We start from the raw sequence: 16,298 nt of genomic DNA, 5'->3' as shown, positions 1-16,298 counted from the left end.
GGTCGACGAGGGGTTGTTCACACAATGGCGACAGAGATGAAACGCATCCGGCGCGCCTGGTAAGGGGTAGCACGCGCGACTGGTTAACAATAATCGTTATCGTTCCAAACGTCACAGTCGTTAAGCCAAATCTAGCATGGCGGAGCTTTCTATCGCATTGCGGAGATGATAGTTCACGGCGGGAGATGTTCGGAGAATTGGAGGAGAGACGTCAGGGATAAGCAATATATAAACAACACAGCGCTGCCTGACTATTGAGCACTATCAGATATCCTGCAAGGCGGCAAGGATCTCCGTATTGACGCAGCCGACAAGGGAAGCTTTTAGTCGGAAAATGGCTTTTCCGGGCGGAACTATTTATCCGTTTCAATGTAAGAGATGCGAGTATGAATGGCAATGAATAGTTACATAGTTATGTAGCTATTACATTATGTGTACGGAAGAAGTACAGGTTTAATAGATTCTCATGTAAATTCCATTGATCCTATGCAATTACACGTCTTGAAACAATCCCTAAACAATTACAATTGGTATCTAGTACTTTAGAATCAAAGTCCATCCTGGCGCCACGCTGATAGATGCAATAGACAAAAAAAGGCCGGATAGGCATTTACTCCTCCTCACTGACTTCACTCTCATCATCACTGGGAACATACTGCCTGGTAGTGGGCTGACTGTACTGGTGGCTCCGAGCTTCCTCTTCTCGAGCACTTTGTTCAAACGCGGCTTCCATCTCCGCCGCTAAAGCATCATCATCTTCCACTTCGTCCTCTTGAGTAGCCGCACCTGTATGGACCGAAGAAGTAGGTGGAGCTGTATTGCCAACCGGGGAGGGTAGACTAAACTCCCCAACGTCTTCATCCCCATCGTCGTCTGCTGGAGTGTTATTGGACGAGAAGTAAGTCCGGTCCACGAAGGGCCGCGGAGGTGGAGATCCCATATCAATAATGAGATCTCCGTCAACAATGATGTTCGAGCTGGGAGACTGCCCAGCTTGTTGCGATCCCGTGCCTGTATCGGACGGCGACGAGCGAGAGTCCTCATGCTCAGGCGGGTCGGGATAGCTGACAGGCTCGGCTGGCTTCGCGGGCGCTTGTACTTTGGCTGGTGCTTTCGTTGGTGGTTTCTTCTGTCGCAATGGATTTGCTTGTGCTTGTGTTTGTGTTTTGGGTCGGGGTGGTGCAGGTCTAGGTGCAGGTTTGGCAGCCGGCATCAAGGGTGTGCTGGCCCTGCTGGTGGCAAGTTCTGGGGTGCTGTGGCCTGAGGGTGGCTTGTCATCCTCCCGGCGATTCTTCGGGAGGAAATGTCGGAAGTCGTAAGGATTGTTATCGTCGGCCGGTCCCTCGTCCTCGCTGGCGCTCCCTCCGTGCCGGTCTTCTCCCGATGTTGCTGGTTCATCCTCTTCCTTGATCTGCAGTTGTTCGTATTGCTCGCGGACCTGCTTTTCCGTCTTTCCTGGAGCCGACCGTAGATTAAAGTTCAAGGTTGTCGAGACCGGCTCCAGAACGAAGACCTTCCGCTCCGGGTCGAAGATCAGCACCAGACTTCGCTCGCCCGACGGGTCCTCGCTGCCTTTGTATGAATAGGTCAATGTTTGATCGGCGTTCGGGGCCTTATCAGTCACGTCGAGGTCATAGAGGTCGGCCGATCGGGAGTGGGTGATGGTGGAACGTTGTTGTGAGGTGGCGGACTTGGATTTGTGGTTGTAGTTGACGTTGATCAGTCGACTCGTGTTGGGGTTGCGAGCGAGCCTTTCCCCCAGCACAATTGGGTATTCGGCCTGCTTTGTCGGGTCGATCATGGCGGACAATGTGGGGGTAGCCATATTTGCGCTCATGGGAAGTGAAGAGACCCCCAGAATTCAAGTCTGTACAATGCAACGAAGGGAGATGGAGAGGGAAAAGGGAAAAGAAGATTGGAAATCCCCAAAGTCGGGGAAAGGTTGAGGTGGAGAAGAGCGGAATTGGGAAACGGCCTTCTCCCCACTCATACAAGGGCGATTAATATAGATTGCTTGGTTCCTTACCTTACTAGTTAGTTATGTAGTTTCTTAGTTTCTTAGTTTCTTAGTTTCTAAGATTCTACGATGAAATTGGATCTATTGATCTATTGATCTCATGTTTCATATGTTTCATGTTTGTGCTTATACTCCGAGTTCTGTATTACATTTTACGCGCCGAGGGCGTCGGCTCCGACTTCGGCTTAAATGATAAAGGCACACAGTACTCCGTAGGATATAAACAATTATAGAACACATAATAGCAAGGTACTTCCATTAGACGATAATTACTAGCCGAGGCATAAACCAAAAAAAAGCGGCTTGAAGAAATACAATGCAGTAAAGCAGGGCAGGAGGAGGTATCCAGAAACAAAGAACGCGAGGCATCAGAGGACAAAAAAGCATGGGATATCTGTCAGCTGTTACAGCCAAGATTATACCACCCAGGATGATTGGGATCAAAGAACAGATTCCAATCTCAGAAATTTGACATTTCCGAGTCATTTATTTAAGCTTCTCCTTGAGCTTCCCGAAAAAGCCACTCAGACGGTGCTTCTTCTTCTTTTCAATGGTAGAAGCACCTTCAGTGCTCTGGGATTGTTTAGGAGACGGCTCGGTGGTCTTTGCGGTCGAAGTAGCAGGAGCTTGAGTAGACTCGGCTCCAGTCGTCACGGTGGGATTTGTGGGCTTTGCAGCCGAAGTAGCAGGTGTATGAGCAGACTCAACTCCCGTCGCAGCACTAGGACTGGTAGGCTGCGCAGTCGTAGGAGCCGTGGTTTCGGGAGTCGAGGTTTCAACAGTCGAAGTAGTCTCAGGACCAGTTGTGACAGTGGGCCCACTGGACTCGGCGTTCTTCAGCGCGGAAGATGGAGTAGCAGCAGCAAAGCTGCGGTCCAGCGGAGGGGTCGAAAGCGGCGACACATCTGCCGAGTCTACGCCACTAGCAACAGCGAGATGGGGCGCAACGGCCTGGGCGGCCGCAGTGGCAGTAGGTGCCGGAGCACCGGCGGACTCTTCAACAGGGACCTTCTTGTGCAGTTCCTCCTCGATAGCATGCTTCTCGTCTACCGCTGCCTGGTTGGCGGCAGCCTCCGGGTCCTTGTGGGCCTCGGCCAATGAGTCCTTCACCACCTGAGGGACCTCCTCGACGGGTTTGTCGCCGTTGGTCTGCTTGCCCTTTGACTCCAGCGGCACACCAGCAGCCAGTGCTGCGGTGGTCGAGTCGGGGCCGGCGGACTGGATGTGGTATCCTGGATCGGCCAGCGCTGCCTGTTGAGCTGGACCTCCGATATAAATCGGCTCGGATTCACTGGCTGCGGCGCGTTGCGCGGGTCCGCCGATCGGAAGACTGGACTCGGGAATCATGTTGTTCGTGATTGGGGGGAGGGTATATGGGAGATCGCCAGGGTTAGTGTTCCCAGCGCCAGTAGGGAGAGTTTGGCCCTTCTCATATGACTCTTTGTCCAAAGTGACAGCGGAGTCAACAGTGTTATTGTGGATGGTGCTATGATGAGGGACCTCGTCGCCCGGATTCAGGGTGACAGGGTTGCCATAACCCCCCGAAGCTGGGATGGGATCCACAGAAAAGGCCTGTTCGGACTCTTGTCCCGGAGTATCTGGGAAGCTACCAGGTAAATCCCCATTGGGCTCCTTGGGAACGTTGGCAGCTAGAGCCGCGGTTGTCGAATCAGGGGTCACGCCAGACATAGTGGGGGCGACGTCAGAGTCCTTGATCTCTTCGGGTAGAAGCACGTTGTTGATGTTGTTATGTCCGTCGTCTTCTTCACGTGCGTTAGGATCTGTAGTCCAGATACCGTCGACAACAAACTTTTTATTTTTTTCCTGGTCAGCGAGAAATCTTGGAATGTTGGAACCTTGGGATTGCGAGATTGCGGGCTTGCGACTTTATAAATGGGGGAAAGCGGCACAGGTGACGTCAGTGGAAGTGACCCTGTTGCCTAAGGCTCACCGCCATCCAATCTACAGAGGGGAAAGAAAGGTAAAGGCGAAAAGTGAAGATGGGGGAGGAAAAAAAAAATAGTAAGCACCATACCTTGTAGTGGACTTTTTGTACGGGAGATATAGTCACTTCCTTGATAAAGATGTCGCCCACACGGTCCAGTTTCACCGTCTTACCCCAATCATCGAAATTGCCTGTAACGAACACCTCGCTCGCATTGTAAGGCCTGCAAGTACCCGTCTCAGCATTGTACCACGAGGATGTCAAGAAATGCCGAGAAATTGATATCTCTAGCTAAGGGGGTCATGTTGGGAAGCTTGACTCACCATTGAAATGTAAAAGTCCCCATCTTGATCTTGATACAGTGGAAATTGAAAACAGAAATAGTTGGGGAAGAAGACAAGGGAAAAAAAAGGCTCTAGTGAATTGGGACTAAATCGGTGGGGGGTGACACAGACCAGTACCTGACCCTGGAGAGGACTTAGCGCCTATATAAAAATTTTTTTTCTGATTCTCATGCATATCCCAATGTGGAAGCCCTGGAGATATCCATATATATCAAGGGGCTGGGGGGCGAACCGTGGCTGTGGCCGGGTCTATGCGCCCGCTCTAGACTTTCCGTTTGCATGACGCCATGAGCCTTAGGGTTATACCTATGGCCTACTTATTATCTAGCTTATATGGTTCTAGCTTACTATGTTATAACATAGAGTAATATTAAGCGATGAATTCTATTATAGCAATTGATATGCCCCAGGACTAGGTAGATACCATAGGTAAGGAACATCTAAAGCTTTTAAAGTTTCCACAATTTTGCGGTTCTGCAAGTATTTTCTCCACCGAGAAGATTATAAGGTGACATTTCAAAAACGGCGAGTCCATGACATATGTGACCTAGGAACTTCCCAAGGTTCCCGTGATTGCCACTAAAGTGGCGAATATGCAATTCTAGAAGACGCCTGGAAGGGCTTCAAGCTTTGGCCTTTTTCTTAATCTTATAGGTAGTTATTATAGAAGCTATTATAACAAGTTACATACATCTACCCGTGGACGTACGGGAGTGAGTCATGCCGATCACAGTAACTCTCCATACATACAAAAGTAGTACATAATAGATACAACATAGTTAGTACATCACTAGTTATAGCATAAGGTAGCATAGTATGATGTACGTAGTGAATTTGAAGCACCAATGATCGACGAAGCTCAGACCAACTTTAGTGTGTCTTCTACCCCTCATCTTTCCAATTCCAATTCTCAGGTATTTCCCATCTCTTGTCTTCACTTTTTTGATAAAGCTGTAAAGCTGTACAGCTTTCCGGACTGAGCTTCCTTTTAGCAGGTAATTTCCCCGTTTCACTTCCATTCACTCCCATTCATTTGCTTTCATTTACTTTTTTTTTTCATTTGCAATATTTCATTTTAATTCCCTAGACATGGAGAAGAAAGGAAAAAAGGAATAAAAAGAAAGAAAAAAAAAAAAGAAGAGAGGGAGACGAGGTCATGCAGTATCCCTACAAATTAGACTCCAACCAATAATCCCCCACTGTCTGCCCCTCCGTTGCTTCCATATTACTCTCTACCTTTTCTACCTTTTCAACCTCTTTACCTTTTTTTTCTACATTTTCTACATTTCTACATTTCCCCTCTTCCCTCTTCCCACTCAATCTCTTTAATTCCTTCCTTTCTAATATCCACAGATATCATCTCTGTTTCGTCTCACATCCATCCCACCTTCAACCCCGGAGTTGCGGCCTCCTCGGCCCTCAACCCCACCTCAACGCCCTCATGGCACAGAACTCTGCTCCGGATTTGGTCCCGGCCATCAATACGAGAGCCGGCGACAAATCTGCTGGCATCCAAAAAATTTCCGAGGACGACGAGTTCGAGGTGACGTCACCAACCAACCTGACTTTCCGACAGTCCAGTTCAAATGCCGCACCGCCGGGCACCGCTTTGTTTGGAGGTACTGCATTCGCAGAGGGAGGATCACAGGCGGGAAGATCGTTGTTCAGTCGGAGTCCCTTCCAGAATAATGCGGGGGAGGAGGACGAGCAAGAGGGGGAGCTGGCCCCTCTCCCGGCACGATCCGCACAGCAAGGATTCCCTAGCAACTATGCGCTTGGTCGGCGGACATCTGTCTCAGCGGAATCTTTAAATCCCACCGAAGCCGGTTCGGATAGCTGGTCCCCTCCTCACCACCCAAAAACCGAAGAGCAGGTCTCCCGGCTTAAGAGCGCCGTCAGTAGCAACTTCCTCTTCTCCCACCTCGACGATGATCAATTCTTGACCGTCCTCAATGCTCTCGTTGAGAAGCCCATCCCTGCGAAGGACATCAAGGTCATCTCCCAAGGCGATGCCGGTGATTACTTCTACATCGTGGAGAAGGGAAACTTTGACGTCTATATCCACCCCTCCGGCGCCGTGCAGCCTGGCCCTGATGGCTTGGGCAACAAGGTCGCCAGCACTGGACCCGGGGGATCTTTTGGCGAGTTGGCTCTGATGTACAATGCCCCACGTGCCGCGACGGTGATCTCCACCGAGCCAAAAAGCACCTTATGGGCTCTTGACCGCATCACCTTCCGCCGCATCCTAATGGACTCGGCATTCCAACGTCGTCGTATGTACGAGGCTTTCCTGGAGGAAGTCCCGCTGCTTTCTTCTCTGAAGCCATACGAGCGCTCGAAGATCGCCGATGCTCTGGACACCATCAAGTACCCGGCTAACTCCACCATCATCCACGAAGGCGACCCTGGAGATGCTTTCTATCTTTTGGAGTCGGGTGAAGCTGAGGCTACCAAGAACGGTGTCGCTGGCCCCGTCAAGAACTATCGCCGAGGCGATTACTTCGGCGAGCTTGCTTTGCTGGACGACAAGCCACGTCAGGCGAGCATCACCACCAAGACGGATGTGAAGGTGGCACGATTGGGTCGGGACGGATTCAAGCGTCTTCTCGGTCCTGTGGAGGGAATGATGAGAGGGGCTGAGTATGAACTGGATGGGGAGAAGTCTCCTGTTTCCAAACCAATTTGATATGATTACAATGAAATTGAATCTTGGGGGTTTTTGAGCCAGGAAATTAGAACTCCTCATTGGCGAGGTCCAGCTATCCTGTCATCTGTCACTCACCTGCTACCCCAATAACTGATGATCTACCCATTTTTTTTCCATGTTCATTATTTGTCCTATCTCCTCGTTCCCAGCAAACTTTCCACTCTTTACGATTATTTAACTTGTATCTACAACTGTTTCTCTTATGCGTGCCGTCTGTGACAGGGACCTACTGTCGTCCTTGTTCATATTGTCCTTTTGCTACTGTGTTATCCACTCCAATTGTACCCTCCAATACTTAGGTATGATCCAGCAGAATGATTAGAACTTGTGTTTGAATTCCCAAAATTCCCATATGCAATGTCTATATACCCCAACCCCCAAGGATTCCAAGACCAAGTCGCGTAGGAACCCGCCTACTACGATTATGCTATGTCCCACATGCCAATCTACAAGCTTGGAACTCCCAAATGCAATATCAAATCCAGTATATCACCTCGGAACAACCAAGTCACTCCTCAAAACCCACTTTTCTCCCCCGGTAACCTCAGCCCCCTCGTGTATCATACATTGATCTCCATGTCGGTGCAACAGCGCCATCCCAGCCTCCGGCGCAACAGCTATCGGCTCCGGATTGCGATTCGCGCGCGTGGGCTCCGGGTAGAAGATTGTTTCGCCGCCTGTGCAGGATGTCAGGTAGACCAGTAGAGTCCAGGTTGTGCGTGCGGGTGTTGCTTTTGAGCGCGAGTTCGGTGGGGGGAGGGTTATATTATTGGCATCGTCGTCTGCGATTGCGATGTATTAAATTAATCTGCCTGGTTGTGCAGGAGGGATTGTATAATCCAAAGACGAAGAGCTTCTTACAATGTTGCCCGAAAAACTGTCCTGCAGAGTATCGATAAATGCGGATATTAGGATTCAACCCCAACGGCTCCCCGCCCCAGAGTTGACGTGCGCGTTCAGCAAGCGCATTATCGTCTTCCTCGGCAGGCTGGTCGTATCCGTACTCGTCTTCTTCGAAGCGCGTCGTGACAAGCTCCTTCAATGCCGTTGTGCTCCACAGCATCTCCGCAAACCGCGCATCGTCGATCTGGAACCGGTCGTTGACGCGTAATGCCTCGTCTTTCTTTGGGGTTCCCGGTGTTGTGGTTAGTGGTAATGAGGCGAGGAATGAGGCGTAGGTTTTGCACAGGGTGCCTGGGAGGAAGTTGCGGATTAGGTAGATTTGGTCGGTGAGGAGGGGGGTCAGGGATAGATCGGCGGCGGGGAGGAGGGGGCGGAGGGGGGGCCAGTTTGGGGTTGTGGTCTTTGGTTGAGGTTTTGGGTCGGGTTTTTTGAATTTTGGGGCCATTTTGCTCTTGTATTGGTAGGTGAAGGTGATGGTGAATATGCAGGTAGGGTGAAGGTAGAAAGTAGAAGTAGAATAGAGGTAGAGGGTTCCAAGGTTAGGTTCAAAGGCTTTTATCGCGATAAGATGATCCCAGGTATACCAATGCCAATGTAGGTAAACAACCCAAGGCTAATTGGTTTTTGTATGTATATACTCCGCTTCCCCAGAATATGTAGTGTACAAAGTATACAAAGTATACACCCCTTGCATACAGTCTTGATAGAAATTATAGTCGCCTAAAGTACATTCTACAACCATCACAGTTTCCCCTCATCTCAACGGGAGGCAAGCCACCGAATATCAGAGGGGTCGACTCCACTCTACATGTAGGTAATAAATGAGGTAATGTGAGATCAGAGGAGTAAAAAGAGGTCAATTGCATAGACTCATCCATTGTCATATCCCAATATATAGATCTAGGCTTTTTGATCAACAAAATCGGTGAGGAACCAGCTGCGGGCAGTCCTTGTAGGTGGATCAGGTCGGAGAGAATATGGATTTGGGCGGGGCGGGAAAGAAAATTTGTCCCGGAAAGAGGATTGTCGGCGCTTTTCTTTCATTTCTTCAACCGTAAACCTTTTCAGATTCATACATAATATTTGATATTTGTTGGTGAATTCGTTTCAAGTCAACAATACTGAGAACTAAAGAAAGAAAAACAACGAGAGAAAAAAAAAAAAAACATGGCTCAGCGGTGACTACGGCCATCTGCAGCGACCAACTCGGCCACCGCTCACCGCCCGGTCCCAAGTTGAGAACTTCCCTTCTGGTTGGAACTTCATTCCTCTCCCTTCCCCAGCACCAGCCTGTCATGTCGTCGCAGACCATGACTGCGCCAGCCGTGGGCCATCGACCGCCTGACACAGGCCCCGATAGCCCCCTGTACGACTATGGCTGCTCACCAGACAGCGACTCCCCTTCCAATCCTCGAGACGACTCCGCAATCCGCGCCATGCAGAATAATTCTGCCCCGTCAACTCCCAACGGGATGTCCGCCCCGGACGTCGCAATCAAAACCGAATGCTCGGACAGCCACGATTTTTCAGCCGCGCAACATCAACAAGATGCAAACACGCAAAACGCCGCAAGTGCGCTCCTAGCGCAGCTTCTTGGAAACCAACCAGCGGCGAACTCTACACCTACCACGATACAACCTGCACAGCAGGACGAGGACCAGGATATTCACATGGATATCAAGATGGACGAATCGATCTCCCAGTCATTCGACATGGCTGCCCATAGCTCTGCGCCCATTGACTCGAGCTTGCACCGAGATACTGCTTCAATATCTCGCGAGATTCAGGACTTGCTGAATGGGAAAGCTATAGGTGACGAGCTTATGGGAACAAATTCTGCACACCAGGATATGGACCATACAGGATTCAACACAGATGCCATGGGAACTTTGTCCGACCCCATGAACCCGAAATTGAGCACCGACCAACCCTCACTCCTTCCACCCTTGGACTTTTCGGCCGCCCCGAAAAATGCGTTTGAAGCTCTCCACCAAAACGAGCTGCTCACAGCCGCCTTTCTTTCGCAAAACGCAGATCTGTCAGCCCTGGGATATCAAGATATGGCGGCCTCAATTGCTGGATCGGAACCTAAGATCCAAGCATTTGCCAAGTTGGAGTTTGATGATGGGCATTTCTACGTCAATACCTACTCATTCATCCTAGGACGAGACGTGCGCGCCGCCCGCGCCGCCCATCACCGAGAGTTCCAGTACCGGCAGGCCGTGCGAAGCACTCGGGCGAAGAGTTCAAGTGGAGGAAACACATCTCACACCCCGAACCGCATGAAGCGGGAGGAAAGTGCTGCCATGATGGGCAGTGTTGTTAGTGATCGGGGAGGTATTATGGGCTTTGATCCAGATATACCCCCGCATCTTCCGAACAACATGAACACGAGCCGACGATCCTCAAAATCCTCCTTTGACGATGCTGTTGTACCATTGCATGCAAACCCGGCTCAGCTACAATCGACCACCGACTACAATGCGCTCGCGATGCAATCTTTGCAAGATGGAAACGGAGATGCAAAGCCTGTTGATGCGCTGGCTTTGCTCCCATCCCCTGATTCTTGTCCCACCATCCCAATTCACCCCCCAACGACCGTTGACGGCAGTGCCGCAGGCCATCGAGGGATTTCTCGGAGGCATGTCCGGATCTCATACAATTTTGATCGTAACTTGTTTGAGATGGAAGTAATGGGACGTAATGGAGCATTCATTGGGGCTGACTGGCTATCACCGGGACAAGTTCGCCCGTTACACAGCGGCGACTACATCCAAATTGGAGGCGTGCGTATCCGCTTTTTGCTACCAGATGTCCCCATTGGGGAAACCGGAGCGGACCGGATGGAAGAGAAAATGGCAGAAAAGAACGACGAGGAGGAAGAGAAAGATGCTCGTGCTTCAATGGAAATGGATGACGATGTCGATGAATCCGAGAGGCTCGGGAGTGACAGCGGCGAGAGCAGGGAACCTTCCAAGAAGATCATCCTCAAGACAAAGGATTCCAAATCATCTCAAGCAATGGATTCTATCGAAATGGGGGATAACGATTCACAGCCGGCCCGCCGCCGGGGACCAGGACGCCCTCCCAAGGATGGGATCATGTCCAAGCGCGAGCGAGCTGAGCTTGCCCGAGAACAGAAAATTGCTGCCAAGCGCGAGGCCAATGGAGGTATCACACCACCTCCACTCAAAGTGCCTAAGGCCGGGAAGACAGTTGCCAAAGAATCTGTTGTTCCCGAGTCACCAACAAACAAACCATCCGAGAAGCGGAAATACACCAAGAGAAAGAAGCCCGATGGCACACCAATGGATTCTCCCCTTCCTTCAACGGAAGGTGGCCAGATGTCTGCAGAGCCTCCGCAAGAATACGTCAAGCCTCCACCGGTCAAAAAGCGCAAACCATCACGGTCACCATCTCCCAACTATCCTCCAGAGTCTGCTTACAATGCCGAGGATCTGGCAAAGCCACCGTACAACTACGCCGTTCTCATCTTTGATGCTCTGACGGAAGCTGGCACGCCGATGACGTTGAAGCAGATCTACCGTGCGCTGAAATTGAAGTATCCGTACTTCCGCTTCAAGTGTGAGACCGAGGGTTGGACATCTAGTGTACGACACAATCTGAACGGCAACGGCCATTTGTTCATGCACGCAGAACGAGATGGCAAGGGTTGGTCATGGCAGCTCATTCCCGGTGCGTCGGTTGAGAAGGAAAAGAAACGACGTCCTTCGCCGCCGCCGCAGGTTTCCCACCCTCCTCCGCCTGCTCCCCAGCAGTACATGCCTCAGATGTCCCACTCTTATGCACCACCACCTCAGGGCCCACCACCGGTGCCAAATCCGCCACAGCATTTCCAATTCCCTTCCATACCGCCTGCTCCTTTCCCGGCGTCTGTTAATGTGGGAGGACATCCACCCCAATCCAGTCCCTACCCACCTCCATCGAAGGCCCCTGTTCCTACACCCAGCGCTCCTCCTCCTGCTGCTGCTCCGCCGGTTCAAGCTCCTGCTCCTGCTCCAGCTCCACCCCCGCCTCAGGTTGCGACACCGGCACCGGCACCCCCGCCGGCGCCCACCCCCGCCCCTGTCTCTGCTCCTATCCCGTCGCCAGCGCCAACACCTACCCCGGCACCTATGCCTGTGTCTGCACCCGCACCCGCACCTACGCAGGCACCCGCGCCAGTACCATCGGCACCAGTGTCGGCACCGACACCAGCAGCAGCAGCAGCGCCAGCGCCAACACCAGTCCCACCTATCAATCCAGCTGCATCCTTCCCCATCCCCAGTCAACTCCGCAACAACCTCCCAGCTGCATTTGCAGCAACCATCCCTTCAACCTACACTTCACCCTACGCATCCGCCCCCGCTCCGCAAGGTGGCCAGCAACAACAGTTGCAGACCCCCCGGCCTCCTCACGGACCACCTCAGCACCATTCCCCTTATCCACAACAAAAGCCGCCATCCTCTCAACCTCCCCACAACAACCCGCAGCCTCGGGCCTACCCTCCATCTGGTGGAACGCAGTTCCAACACCAGCATCAGCATCAGCACCAGCCACCGGTCCAACCCCAGTCGCAGCCGCTGTCGCATCCTCCTCAGCAGCAACATCCGCTACCTCACCACCAACACCAGCCGCAGCATCAACACCAACACCAACATCAGCACCAGCACCAGCACCATCCGCCTCCAGGCCTCCCGGCTCATTCTCACCATCAGCAACAGCAACACCCTGTTCAGCAAAACTCTGCACCAGGGCCACCAGAGTCATCCTCGTTCATTGACCGAGCGAACAAGGCAATCGATGACTTTGAAGCTGTTCTCATGGAAGACTACGAGGACAAGAACTACATCCGTGAAGTTCTCCGGAGTGCCCGTGCACGCGTGTTGGGCGATGCGCCAGAAAGCTCCTTCCCAGGCGGCGAGCCAAAGGACGAAGCCGTCATCATGGACGTACTACGTAATTTGGTTGGAAGCCTGAAAGACGAGTGAATGGCCTCCTGGCAAGATATTTTACATATTGGTGGAGGGAATGGTTTCCTCCCTGACGACTTTATCGAGTATACGAGTCTTATGGTTTTGCTTTTTTTTTCTTCTTTTCTTCCTTTCTTCCCCATTCAATTTATCCTCTTCAAATTGTTGTTTTGCGACATGTCTGGATTCTTTGAATCTTAATGATATCCCTCTGTTTTTGCCGACAGGCGTTTGCTTGCGTCTTGTCTATTTTCTTTTTGTCGTATCTAAATCTTCATTTCCCTGTTCTCTTCTTTTTAGGCTCTTCATAGCCCACTGTTTCAGAGTTCCAGAGGGATCACCCCCCATGTTGTGGAATAATCCCGACTACTACTTGCTTTTTTCTTTTTGTTTTGATCCTGGCGTGACCCAGCCGCCTGATATAAAAGCGTAAAAGCTCAGCATGATAGAAATACCATTCACATTGACCGGACTAGATACTCATTCTCCAGCAGAGGCTTGGATATTGTAGTCTTACTTTATCAATAGCTTTGCTGGGGTCTACATATCAAGTCAACTGATCTTCAGATTATTCGCCCGTTTATTCTTGATATGTCCAACATCTAGTATCTTTTTACAATTGAATCCGCAATTTATACCGGGCGACGAATGAAGACGAAGCCCTCTACATACCGATTCTCTCTAAACTCACAATAAAGATATGTTTCACGCTTATCGAACTATACAGGCTACAATGGGACCGGGTTAACCTCACAGCTGCATGTCTCAAACAGTCTTTGGATCTATGGGTATGCTTCCAACACCCACACACGAAAAAATGAGTACGCGACTTCAACTGCTAAAGCATTTAGAGTGAAGAGTGAGTGGAGTCCTCTCTCTCACCATACCAAAGCGCGTAGTCAGGTCTTTTCGCCAATTCTATCTCTGAATGTCACACAAGAGGGAGCTTCCCTCTCTCATCAAACCAGAGTGGGTAGTCCGGTCTTCGGGTCAAATACCAACTATTATTATCCCATATAACGAGACCGTAACCCCGTGCTCTTTCGGCTTGAAGATTCACGAATGATGTATATGCGCGGCGGGTCCAACATCACCAAGTGATATCCCTCTCTGATGTACGAGAGAGAATGGAAGGTTACGGCTAAGGCTGAAGCGTATGTTTGATTCACTCGACAGGTTTTGGTGACGGGCACAATGGAACAGTGGACAAGCCTCTCACTGGATAAAGTTAGCTAAATGTAACGTTGCTTGTTTTGGCCTTGGTTTACCTACCAAGTTCTGAAGGCCAGGGAATGGGTTGGAAAGTAGCTGATTCCTGGTCTTGGTCGAAGTCAAGCTCCAGCCCAAGCATCGCGTAGCCCTCTCCAATGCCCATACAGGAGATGTCGTGCCTTTTTGATGGGCACACCACTCTCGGTCATCATACGTGCCTTTACAGCCAGGAGGGTCAAAGAGTGGATTCACTTCCTCTTATACACACCCCAGATTAGCCCGCGAGGGTCGAGTTCATCTTCCCGAAGCTGTTTAATAGCATCTGCGTTTTCATAGGTCTTGTTTCGAGGAAGTGGATTTCACGTGGTAAATCAAGCACCAATTTTGCTCCCCGAACAACAGCATAGCTCATTTCCACTTATTTGACGCCATGTTTTGGTGAGACAGGTGAGGCGATCTTCCAAGCAGGTAGGCCGGACCCTCCGCAAATTGAACATGTACAGTTTGCGTAGTCGTTCCCTTTTGCTGCCTCGTCCACGTCTCTTTTTTATTTCATGGCACAAACTGAGCACCAATCGTCCCTGGTCTTTTGGCCATTTGCATCGTATGCACAATGCCAGCGCGCCTTTGTCTCTGTAGCCCCACACTTTACGCACTGCTTTTCTCTAAAAAGCAAAGAGCATAAGCAGAGAAAGTAGGTCAAAGAACGATATTTTCATTCAGAGATCAGTCGGGAAGCAGTTTAGGAGAACGCAGTCTCTCTATCTGAAAGGCTGCGGAGGAGAAGTCCAGCGAGGAAATCCCCTACGGAGACACACCAACAAAAGAATAGCGAGGACGACTCGAGGAGTCACGTCGCACAACTCCGAACGGATAGCATTTCTCGCTATCGAGCAGGGTAAAGTGTAACCCGAAGGTTAAGAATGACTCGATTCATGGTGTTTTATCCAGGGGGCTGTTAGTTCACCCCCGAGTTTGATATATGTGGTAGTTCCAACATCGCGTAGGAGCACTAGCATTCTGGGGGGTCATGGCCTCCGTAATACCCAGTGCGGACACAATTTTGTGCAAATAGAGTGAATGAATCACAGCAGGAACCGCTTTTTGCCTGAGCTTCAGCAGTGGAATCTGTTCCGCCCAGCCATCGCTGCCACCACGAGTTAAACGCGGTGTTGGGCTATGAATTTGATTGATAGCCATTGTTTCCAGGAACACCCGTATGTCTAGCTGGATCTGCCCAGCTGGCCAGGTTGTTAATGATGGTGAATCATCTTGAGAAGGGGATTCCCATACCGGACCGTGTTCTCACCCTTGGCATCCATCTAAACATAGCATATGCAACATGTTTGGGTGGAATGTCAAATTCCTCCTTTCATGTAGGGGACGCACTTCTCTTAATATTGCTTCAAGTGGGTTCTGAGCAATGCTCACAATCGTTTGCAAACCAGTTAAGTTTGGTTCCGATGTGGTATCACGGGTGGTGATTCTAATTCCCGTGGCTGGTCTCTTTGCTCTTTCTAGCCGGATTTATGTGGATTCTTGTAGGGTTTCTGCATACGCCACAACATGGTGGGAAAAGCTGAGCCGCTGCTTTCCATTGTGGGTCATGATTCCAAGTGTAGGCTTGTCTCAGATCGAGAGCTTCGTTGAAGATATTGAGGGCCTCCAGGATTTCGCTGCCGTTGCGGGAAGGAACACATGCTGTATCTGGTCAGAAAAAGAGAACCAATGGATTCAGAGTTTGATCTCTCTCACAGAACGGCTGATGAAATGCTTATTGAAACTCGAGTGAGTGGAAGACCTGGTTGTTGGCGAGTTTACCCTGGTTTTGTCCTCCCATGAGTACCTTCATATATCCTTGCAGCATTATGTTGCCCCCGATCCGATTTTTCGTCTCCTTTTGTCCCACAATCCACTCCTTTTTCTTCTCTTCATCGGTCGTAGGGATTCCCATAATCTCTTGACGGTGGAGTAGGCGGCCCTACCCGTCCATCCACCATGAAACCCGGCTAGGGGTGTGCGTGACTTGAAACACTGCCGCAACCCATTCCCTACACCCGAAGAATATCTGCGACCCAGCTGCCCCAGCAGCATGGACCTGCTTTGGCGCTATAAAGTGCGAGAATAGAGGCACATCAACCCCCGCTCCTCGGTAGCGATGTTGTCTTCCATCTTCAAGCGGAGTATTTGCAGCTGT

The 16,298-nt window shown here is 50.7% G+C and overlaps 6 protein-coding genes across 6 annotated transcripts; 2 read left to right on the top strand and 4 right to left on the bottom strand.

The window, feature by feature from the left end:
* Positions 1–610: 610 nt before the first annotated feature.
* N7455_006590 (ELL-associated factor) lies at positions 611–1,825 on the bottom strand (the record flags this gene model as incomplete). The annotated part of the gene is made up of 1 exon (XM_040958328.2): positions 611–1,825. One exon carries the CDS (start codon positions 1,823–1,825, stop codon positions 611–613), a length of 1,215 nt encoding a protein of 404 aa, XP_040811222.2.
* A 678-nt stretch (positions 1,826–2,503) lies between these two features.
* On the bottom strand, positions 2,504–4,308 carry N7455_006589 (carbohydrate-binding module family 48 protein; the record flags this gene model as incomplete). Its single annotated transcript, XM_040958386.2, has 3 exons — positions 2,504–3,826; positions 4,053–4,185; positions 4,286–4,308. 3 exons carry the CDS (start codon positions 4,306–4,308, stop codon positions 2,504–2,506), a joined length of 1,479 nt encoding a protein of 492 aa, XP_040811259.2.
* A 1,439-nt stretch (positions 4,309–5,747) lies between these two features.
* Positions 5,748–6,992, top strand: N7455_006588 (cyclic nucleotide-binding domain-containing protein; the record flags this gene model as incomplete). The annotated part of the gene is made up of 1 exon (XM_040958349.2): positions 5,748–6,992. One exon carries the CDS (start codon positions 5,748–5,750, stop codon positions 6,990–6,992), a length of 1,245 nt encoding a protein of 414 aa, XP_040811244.1.
* Positions 6,993–7,502: 510 nt separating this feature from the next.
* Positions 7,503–8,361, bottom strand: N7455_006587 (uncharacterized protein; the record flags this gene model as incomplete). Its single annotated transcript, XM_040958316.2, has 2 exons — positions 7,503–7,795; positions 7,875–8,361. 2 exons carry the CDS (start codon positions 8,359–8,361, stop codon positions 7,503–7,505), a joined length of 780 nt encoding a protein of 259 aa, XP_040811200.1.
* Positions 8,362–9,211: 850 nt separating this feature from the next.
* N7455_006586 (forkhead domain protein) lies at positions 9,212–12,907 on the top strand (the record flags this gene model as incomplete). The annotated part of the gene is made up of 2 exons (XM_065605390.1): positions 9,212–12,431; positions 12,609–12,907. The coding sequence occupies 2 exons, from the start codon at positions 9,212–9,214 to the stop codon at positions 12,905–12,907; spliced, it is 3,519 nt and encodes a 1,172-aa protein (XP_065461244.1).
* Positions 12,908–15,875: 2,968 nt separating this feature from the next.
* On the bottom strand, positions 15,876–16,055 carry N7455_006585 (uncharacterized protein; the record flags this gene model as incomplete). Its single annotated transcript, XM_065605389.1, has 1 exon — positions 15,876–16,055. One exon carries the CDS (start codon positions 16,053–16,055, stop codon positions 15,876–15,878), a length of 180 nt encoding a protein of 59 aa, XP_065461243.1.
* Positions 16,056–16,298: the final 243 nt, after the last annotated feature.

Source organism: Penicillium solitum (genome assembly GCF_028829755.1).
Source record: "Penicillium solitum strain IBT 25940 chromosome Unknown utg000004l_segment0_segment0, whole genome shotgun sequence".
Classification (NCBI taxonomy): domain Eukaryota; kingdom Fungi; phylum Ascomycota; class Eurotiomycetes; order Eurotiales; family Aspergillaceae; genus Penicillium; species Penicillium solitum.
The sequence above is the reverse complement of the archived record's forward strand: the minus strand, read 5'-3'. Positions and strand labels throughout refer to the sequence as shown.